At 58.0% G+C, this 9,579-nt stretch overlaps 1 protein-coding gene across 1 annotated transcript; it reads right to left on the bottom strand.

The window, feature by feature from the left end:
• Window positions 1-5,831: 5,831 nt before the first annotated feature.
• Window positions 5,832-9,208, bottom strand: RBPMS (RNA binding protein, mRNA processing factor; the record flags this gene model as incomplete). The annotated part of the gene is made up of 7 exons (XM_079534319.1): window positions 5,832-5,894; window positions 6,157-6,287; window positions 6,571-6,721; window positions 7,115-7,177; window positions 7,280-7,318; window positions 7,395-7,472; window positions 9,149-9,208. The coding sequence occupies 7 exons, from the start codon at window positions 9,206-9,208 to the stop codon at window positions 5,832-5,834; spliced, it is 585 nt and encodes a 194-aa protein (XP_079390445.1).
• Between the last annotated feature and the right edge of the window lie 371 nt (window positions 9,209-9,579).

Raw genomic sequence — 9,579 nt, 5'->3', positions numbered from 1 at the left:
GAGCTATGCGTTGCTTTTCACACCTTAATGTTAATGGAGTGCCTTCTCCAGTCATCTTGCACAGCCTGACTCTGTGCTGTGGGCTGAAGCTTGCAAGGCAGGCTGTGATGCAGTTACCTGTGCAGTTTCTCCACTGAAGTGATTAAGAGGGAGACTAAAGATGTCTCTGGCTACTTTCAAAGATGAAAATTACATTAAGTCAAGAAATAAGAGAGCAGGAAAGGAAGATTAGCTCAGTGTGCTGTGGTGGCATTGTCACGCTCCAGTGTTCAAAGGAATAGAATGGTCCAATTGATGTCCAGTTAGGAAGACTAGACCAGTTGCTTTCTCTTTTTTGCGGAACTAACAAGGAGGGCAAAATAGGCTTTGAAACTTGTTAGGGTAGAGTCATAAAGCTTGAAAAGAGCTGACAGGATGCCTATGCTAGCCCCTGAGAAGTAGCACAGATAAACAGTCATGAAGAAAACACAAATCCAGGAAATGAGCAAGAGCTCCTCTCTCCTGTGTGAATTTGAGGAGCTGAGTTCTATTTCTGTATCAGAGGTGCTCCCAGCTGTCAGTCCTATGTCTTAGGGGGGTATTTTGTTTGTTTGTTTTTGTTTTCCCCAATACCTCTTTAAAATTAAATGGTGTATCTTGAAAATGTCTCAGACAGTGCCAACGTGAGTCTGTTTGCTGAAAGCATTAGTAACACTCCTGTCCACTCGTTCGCCTCACAGCATAATGTCCAAACAGTTTTTTTGGTGAAGTTTAAAGTAAGAGGTCATAGCTGTTAAAACCTTAAGGCTATTTTATCTTACTCCACAGTGTTCCCATCTATTTTCGCCATGCAGGGTGCTGGCCCAGCTGCTGCATCTCCTTGTCTGGATTCGCCAGGCGCAGAGAGGTGTTCAGCTCCCCCTCTGTGATGCTGATGGACATACGGACAGGGCCCTGGGGAAGAGACAGCTTTCAGTGTCAGGAGCTCTCAGGTATGTCAGTGCTGCCCATGTCATCCTTTTGCTTGCCTCATTGAATCTTTAGCCTGTGGCTCTAAGAAGGCTGCAAGCTGTGGGGAGGAGGCATTTTGCCCTCTGCGTGGACAGCTGTAAACTGAAGTGGATCAGGAGAGGCGTGAACTGAGCCCGTTACTGCACACAAGTGGGCATCCAAGCCAGACACTGCTGGGTATGTGCCTGCTCCTTTCCACCCCCAGAACAAAAGCCCTGTATCTTGAAGCCAGTGCAGGTGAAATAGCCACAGGGAGTCGCAGCTCTGAGCGTGGAGGTCTCTTGGTTTGTCTCCTAGAAGTTGCTCTGGTGAGGAGCTATTCCTCCTCCTGTACAAAGATCATTCTGGAAGGGGGTGGAAAACAGCAGGATTTTGCATGGTTGAATGAGAAAATTGACATAAGACAGTTTGTACGAGAGCTAATCTATAATTCATCATGATCATTCCAGGCTTTTAGAGAGCAGGGCAGGGAGAGGCAGGAAGCCCTGCTGCGCAGCGTAAGGCCCCCACACGTGGATGCGGCTGGCCTGCACTGTCACTTTGATGAGCACGGGCAGGCATTGCTGGGCCACTGGGGATGGCCGGGCCCCGCTGCCTGTGGGTGAGGAGGGGCTGCAAGCTGCAGAGAATTAGAAGCAGCCTTGGTACTGACATCTCATTATTTCCAGCTTTGTTGCTTGCTTTCTGCTCGCTGCTTATGAACCAGGCTGAAATTCCTTAGTGTGTTACCGCCTCAGGGACTGCTGGCAGCTACTTTTCTGGGAAAGGGTGTCTGATAGAGCTGATGGCGTACCCGCCACCAGATGAGGATCTGATGGCTGTTGGGGAGAGGAGAGCTCAGCCCTTGGTAGGCCAGGCCCGAGACCCCGCTTTTGATTCCCTCGGTGCCACCCAGTTTTGCAGTAGAAGCAGGTCTTGCTGCTGCTTGCTGGCCTTGTCTCCACTGCTTTGGAGTGCCAGCACATGCAGCAGGTCTCAGTCAGACAGCCATGACCTTGAGAGCTTCATTTGGGACCCACATGCTATAGGCTGCGTCAGCCTTGTGAACTGAGGGTTGTGCAGAGCAGGGGAAAGGATGGTGAGGGCAGGAGGTTTTGTTAATTTTTTGACTGTGCCTGCCCTTCTGTGCTTACATCCAAGGCCTTGAAGTACTTGTGCGACTTCTTCCCATCTCCCTTAGTTATGTTGTGTTCTTCATTCCCTCCTGAGCTAGTTATTAATTATGGAGGCTGGGGAGATGAAGTCCAGACTCTGCTAATAGTTGACTTACCCATATTGTAGAGGCAGCATTTCAGCAAGCTGCTAATAGGCCTTCTCAGCTTTAAACCCTTCCACCACGTTGGTCTCTGGCCTATGGGTGGCAGTGAGCTCAAGTCCTGCAGTCCAGCCTCCAGATCTTTTGGGCCTGCCATGCCTCTCTTGTAGTTTCCCTCCCAGCCTGCCTCGGCAGCAACTGTGCAGCCTCACTTGGCCCCATGCTGCCTGCCTAAACCCTGGTGCCATCCCCTCTTTCCTCTCATGGCCCTGTTTCTCCTTCCCCCGACTCCAGCAGAGCACAGTGGGAGCACTGCCACTTGGCCTCAGGGCAACCCTGTCTGCCCTTTGCCCTCCCTCCCCAGTGCTCAGTGCTGTCTGTCTGGTCTGGGGAGCCAGCAGCAGGGCTTTCCCCCTCCCTTTGCCCTGGGGAGCGAGGGCACAGGAAGTGGCTGCTCTCATCCCCTGTACCTGGCTCAGCCTTGACCATTGGGGACTGGAGAGGGAAGGCCTTGGGAGAGTGGGAACATTGAGAGTGCCTCTTCCATCTCGTTTTTTCTAGTTGTGCCTGTGTGTACCCATGGGATTGTCCATGGCGCTGTGTGGCAGCACTGGCCTGGGGCTCCCCAGCACCGTTTTGCAATGCTGTCGGCGGGGCCTTCCTGTAGGCATCCAGCTGTCCCACGGGGAGTGCAGCCCCAGCCTGTGTGGTGAAAGGTCAGCGCAGGCAGAGGGGATGCCAGGCCTGGGCAGGCAGCCATTGCTCCCAGCCCTCATCAGCGAGTGGAAGGCCAGCCAGCACAGCACCAAAAACATTTTAGCATAGAGGAAACAAAAGAAGGGGCTCAGGATGTTAAATGTTTTCACCTTCTTTTTGCATGGCAGCTCTTGTGTGTAACCAGGCAAAAGCCATGAGCTCCCTCAGCCCGAGGCTGCTCACTGCTGTGCTGCTCCCCAGCATGCTGCGCCTTGTGCTGAAAGGGTACAGTGTGGGCTGGCTCCCATTGCTCTGAGCCAGGCAAGATGTGCTGCTCAGAGCGAAAGCTGTGACCTGCAGTGGCCGTGGGTGGATTAGCATCCAGCACTGAGGCCTTAACCCGTGGCTCATCTCTGCCAGATGTGCATGGCTGAGTGACACCGTGCCTCTCACCCGCCCCAACCAGCGAGCCGCATGTGCTCGCATCCTTCAGATGTGCTTGTGAGACTGAGCTTGCTGCTGGCACCATGCTGCAGGAGCCTGACTGCTGGTGGGACTCCTTGGGGGGCCACCCACAGTTATCAGGGTGGGATTTGATGGAGGAAGAACTCAGAGCTTGGTCTGTTGGGATGGTTTTTGAAAATTCTCAGCGTGTTAAATAATAATAATCTGGCCCATCGTCTCTAGGTTACATTTGCCTCATCTGCAGCTGAGCTCATGGAAAATCGCAGCTTAGCTCCCGCACTCAGTGCCAAGATGGGGAGTTTAGAAACAAACCGATAACATCTTTATAAACTTGGAGTGTTTCTTACAGCTTGCTGCTCCCTCTTCCTGCCTGCTGGAGCGCTCCTAGAGGCTGAAGGGAGCCAGGCAGCCGCCATCTACCCTGCAGGCCCTGCTGCAGTACTTGGCCGGCTGGGGGGCTGCCTTTCCCTCGAGTGTTTGCTGGGATTCTTGTCCCTGTCCGCAATTAGAATCACAGTACGCCACACTCCACGCTTAACTTACAATAATCACTGGCTTTATTTTTAAAAAATTACAATAGAAAAGTACCTTTAAACATATTTCCAAAAGCGGAGAAGACAACATGGAAGCTCCTTTCCTCTCCACAAAACCAGAACAAAACACAGGAAACGGTTTGCTACAATAGTCCATTGCTGGGAGCGCTGTGCTGTCCCTGCAGAGCTACCATGCTCGAGGCACCGCTGCCCAACCTGCTGCATGCTGGTGGCTCTGTGGCACCCCCTTCTTGCCCTCACCTGGACAGCTCTGGCAGCCTTGTTCCCTGCTGCTTGTGGCCAAAGCAGAAAGTAGAGGAGGGAGAGAGGCTGGGAGTTCTGCTCAGGCAGTTAATGGAGATGGGGTTGGCACCTCCTTTGTGAAGAAACAAAAGGGTTGATTTTTTTTTATTATTTTTTTTTTTTTGCTTTGCTTTACTCTTCCTCACGCCAGTTTCTCCTGGTGCAAAGAGGATGCCAGCATGCAGTCCCTGTGCTGGATCCATCCCACCCTGTGCTACCAGCAGCCTCCCTTGGGCTCTGCTCCACACAGACATGCTCTGCAGCCAGACTGGCATCACCAGGTGCTGAAGCTGCAGTAGAGCCCTGCAGCCATGGGTGCGTATCCCAGTCCCACGGCCTAGAGTTGGCGGGGATCAGAAAGTCCAGCTCCTTGCGCATCAGTCTGCATTGCCCTTAGCATCTTGGAGAAGCCATGGAATGAGAAGGCGAATTCTCACCTTGCTACGTGTCTGGACTGTCTCTGCCCATCCCTGAAGCGAGCATCACACCTTGCCGGAGCTGTGCAGCAAGCCGTTAGCATCGTGCCAAGGTAAGAAATCTGCCTGTCATGGCTGGCGCCACGTGCTGCAGACAAGAAGGGAACCCCAATGCTGGCAGAGCGTTGGGGTGCAGTGGCAATGCTGTCACCAGAGCACTGTGAACACCACAGACTGTGCTGAGGCAGCATGTGTTGTGGCCTTTGGTTTGTGGCCCGTGGATGGGGGGGCAGGCTGCTAAGGGCGTGCTGTTGGAGGTTGAGCATAAAAACTGTCATCCAGCCCAGTGTGAGATTGTCCTGTTCAGAAGTTTGGTACAAAAATACTTGCTCTTTGCTTTTTTTTTTTTTGCAGTCTGCTTTCCTAGGGGTGTTTGAAAATACTTTTCAAACGCTACAGCAGTGCCTGTCAAACCATGCTTTCATCAGTAACACGCTCTTTCTTACAAATATACAGTGTAAAAGAGGGAAATATATTGGGTATGCTTCTCACTTTCTTCTAGGAGAACAGATGTGTGATAGAGGCTGTGGGAAAGTCTTGGAGGAATCCAGACTTGTGTGAGGTTTCTTCCTAGCCTGCAACAAGAGGGGTACAGGTTACAAACGCAGCTGGGTTAGGTGATGCTGCCTGGGGGAGTAGCAGCCATTCTGTCCCTGTGCAGGCACATCTCATGGGCATGGCACTGGGACATGGCCGCTCACGAGGGCAGAGTTAAGTTGTTTTGTGTTTAAGAGGAGTGTGACCAGTGTTGCTGTAGGGCAGGAAGCTGTGTGGCAGAGAAGGGGTGGGGTGACAGGGCAGTTGGAACTCCCACCCCCGCTGTGGATGATAAGCATGAGGACAGCCTGTGCCCGAGCACTGCGCTCCTTACCAGCACACTGTGGTTCTGTGGAGAGCGTGCGTGCCCAGCAGCCGCCGGGGGGCTCTGTTCATACCCACAAGACTGACCGTCGGCCGCCATCACACACCCGAGACCTGTGGGTGGCACGGCAGGGCTCAGGGATGGGGCTGGCATGTCCCCTTTCCTGCCCAAGTTTTGGCTGGCACCGCAGGTGCGCTCCAGAGAGGATAGCCTGGGGACACCGAGCGGCTCAGGGGGCACTTACACAGCATTCAGCAGAACTGACGGGACTTCCAGCCCTGAGACCCAGCCTCGGAGGGAGGGAGCCAGCGCATCTGCAAGACATGGGGGCAGGGGGTGAGCAGGAAGAAAAACTGCGACCAATGGGAGTGTGGCTGTACCCTGGGGCTGCGGTGCTGATTCCTCCAAGAGCACAGGTGCTGCCTGTCAGCGCTGCCTCGACAGGGGAAGTATGAGGCTGCAATAATATTTACCGTTGCTCTTCCTCTGGGCAGCTAGCCCCAGAGCTCACCTCCTCTCCCTCCCTCTAGCTCTGCCTGTACCAAAGGCTGCAGTACTGTGGGCCAGCGGCATTACCTGGGCATGCAGCGAAGCAGGGTATGTGAACGCAGGAGGAGGTAGAGCAGGCGCCAGCTCCGCTGGGTACAGAGGGTACGGCCCCCACACTTCAGGGCTGCCGGGGTAAAGTGCAGGCACTGTGAGCTCATCTGCAGGAAAAGGAGGAGAATTAATCATAAAAGCAAGGGGGAGGTGAGCAGCAGGTATAAGCTCTGCCCAAATGGCACTTCTGCCCAGGCCACCGTCACCTGCCCATGCATCATCCCAAAGCACAAGGAGCTGGATTCCATACCCAACCACAGCTGCTGTGCCTCTCCAAAAGCTCCCCTGCACCCAGCTCCTAAGGTATCACTGCCCCAGCTGCTTGAGTAAGAAGGGGGCATTGCCATGGCCATGTACTGGCAGGACCAGGGTCAGGATGCAAGCACTCACAGGGCTCCCTGGCGATGAACTGAGGTACGGTGTTGGGGAGGGGTGCGCTGGGGTTGGGAGTGCCCACCAGCTTGCTCTTGGCCATCTTGGTGTTGGCCTTGGCAAACTCCAGCCGCAGCGTCTGGGGGATCTCAGGGTCAAAGCGGATGCCCTGTGGGAAGGAACAGGGCAGCAGAGGTCAGTTAGCCTGAATCTCGTGGTGGGATGCTGCTGGCATCAGGACTGTCCCCCCATTCAAAAAAGCCATTTGGACTAAAAGCCTCAGATTTTGTCCCAATATCCCCGTGGGCTGCTGGGGTGGCCGTGACCTCATGCGCTTGGCAGCGAGCATGGCCCCGCGGCTCACATTCCTCTGACATCCTCGAGCTCAGCACCATATTTGGTAGTCGGTATCCCGTGCGGCCACGCTCCCAGCCAGGGATTAGCAGCATTTTGCCTCAACGTGAGTATGGGGAGGGACCAGGCTTCCCTGGGAGGTCTCCACAGGGTAATAGATACTGGGATCCATCTCTTTTGGTGTCCCCCAGGGGCTCTCGGCACTCACGTTCAGTGCATTCTTGGCGGCCTCAGCCTCTGAGCGGCTGTCAAAGCTCACGAACCCCACGGGCTGTGGAAAGAGAAGGTGAGGGGCAGTCAGGGCCATGTCCCCAGCACATCCCCAGTTGCTGAGGGCAGAGCCCAGCAGGAGGGAGCACAGTGCAGCCCCTACCTGCTTGGAGGTGAGCTTGATAAGCGACCCCTCGTAGCCCTGCAGGAGAAGAGAGAAGCACCATTGGTCTCGTGTGGCTGCGGAGGCCCTCAGAGCCCCGTAGCGGGTGCAGTACCTTGAAGGGCCTGAAGAGCAGGTAGAGCTCCCGGGGCTTGATGTCCAGGGGCAGACCGCTGACAAACAGGGTTCTCACCTGCGTAAGGGGCAGAGCGTCAGCTGGTCGCGGGCCTCCAGGAGGCTGCCCAGGGCCTCCAGGCCACGCCACGCTCCTGCACACAGCTCTGTGCTCATGGCCTCAAGGAAGTGCCCGCTGTGAGCTGCGTTCCTGAAAGCTAAACCCGCCCGAGCCTGACTTTCCGGGTAATTTAGCCCCATGGCTGCACAGCAGATAGGAGAGATAAAGGCCCTGAAAAAAAACCCTCTAAAATTAGGCCTCACAGAGATGCGGCTTCTCCTTGGTAATGACTTGTTTTCTCTGAAAGTTCAAATGCAGGTCGGCCAAGTCGGGCCAGTGCTGCGATGCTCAGTGAGCAGGGAGAGAAGCGCAGATTACAGCGGGATCTTGGAAGGGAGGGAAATCCCACTTTGGCTTTCCCCCCTGCCCAAAAAGAGAGGACAGGCAGAGGCTGGGGAAGGAACTGGGATGCGGCCTCCCCGGCAGGGAGCCGTGGGGAAAGGCTGCCCTACTCTGCCATGGAGCGGGGCTGCTTCCTGACTGAGGCTGTGGCTCTGGAGCCTTCCCAAGGCCTCGCAGATGCCGTGAGTGCAGGCCGAAGTGGGCAGTGGCAGAATCCCCTCTGCAGGGGCTGGGGACAGCTCCCAGAGGGAATCCTCCACGCCAGTGGACTGACACCCTCCATAGCACCCGCCACCCTGATCCGCTCAGGCTTTCTGCCCGGCTCGCCTTTGCCCCTCGCCACTGTTTGTCAGAGCCCGGGGCTGTCACATGGTGAGGGCGGTGGACGCGCTCCTGGTAGCCCCGTGTCCCTGCCCACCCCACCCCACATCCTCTGTTCCTGCTGCTGCTCACGGCAGACCTGGGTACGGCCTTGCGCCTGTTTTGTCCCCTCCGTGCCGTCACCACCCCGCAGGTTTTCTTCTCGCCCTGGGAAGGGGACGGCGAGGGGGACCTGGCAGGCCTCGCTCCGGCCGAGAGCGGCCCGGGGGGGGGGGGGGGTTTGTCCCAACAGCAGCGGCCGTGAGTGGTGCGTGGGGCACCGGGGCAGCGCCGTCGCCCCTCGGCTGCCCCAAGGACGCGGTCACGCTCCGTCGCCCCTGCGCCGAGCTCCGCCGGTCAACTCGGGCAGGAAGGGGACCGGCGGGAGGAGCGCGGTGACTCATTCACCAGGCATCCGATCACCTTCCCCAGCCCCGGATCGCTTTAATGTTCCACCAGCGGTGAGCCGCTCGGCTGCCCCCGTCCCGACCTCCGCCCGCGACCCGTCCGTGCGCCCGGGCAGTCAGGGAGAGGGCGCAGCGGCGGGCGACGACCTCGTGGTGCGCCGGGAGCGGTCCCGCCAGGAGCCGAACGGAGCCGCCGTCCCGGTTCCCGGCGGCCGTCCCCTGCGAGGCTGCGTGCGCGGCTGCCCTGACACCCAACGGGGCTCCATGTCGTCGCCACCTCCGCTCCCGGGAGACGGGGCGGCGCGCCCGCACCCTGCGCGTGTCCGAGCGGCGTCCCAAACCCCTTCCGCCGAGGCGCGCCCAGCTCCGGGCCGCTCCGGCCCCCCCATCGACTTGCATCGCTTCCCGCCGCGCCCCGAGCCCCACGCCCAGGCTCACGCGACCCCGCGGACACGCGTGGGGGCCGCCCCGCTCCCGCCCCGGGACCCGGCCCACCTTCGGCGCCCCCCACCCCCGGCCCGCTACCTCCTCCTCGGGCAGGCCCGGCTCGGCGGGGCCCTCCCGCTCGGCGGCGCCGCTGCTCATGGTGCCGCCGCCGCCGCTCCGCCACCCGCCCGCGGCTGCCTCCGGCGCGGCCCTGCGGCGGGCGGGAGGGAGCGGGGCCGGGCGGGGCGGGGCCGGGCGGGCGGCCACACGGCGCTGGGGGTGGGACGCGGGGACACGGGGTGGGACGGGAGGTGGGGGCTGGACGCGGGGCTGGGATGGAGGACAAAGGGCTGCGGTATGGGACGTGAAGTTCGAAATATGGCACGTACGGCTGGGGACGCGGACGTTGGGGTTGGGACGTGGGACGCGAGGTTGGGTACGTAGCACGTGGGACTGGGAACAGCGTGGGGGACGCGGGCCATAGGGCTGGGAGCACGCCGTTGGGGATACGGCACACGGGCTGTAGGACG

Source organism: Tetrao urogallus (assembly GCF_951394365.1).
Source record: "Tetrao urogallus genome assembly, chromosome: 4".
Taxonomy (NCBI): Eukaryota; Metazoa; Chordata; class Aves; order Galliformes; family Phasianidae; genus Tetrao; species Tetrao urogallus.
Note: the sequence above shows the minus strand (reverse complement) of the source record. Positions and strands in the feature narration are given on the sequence as shown.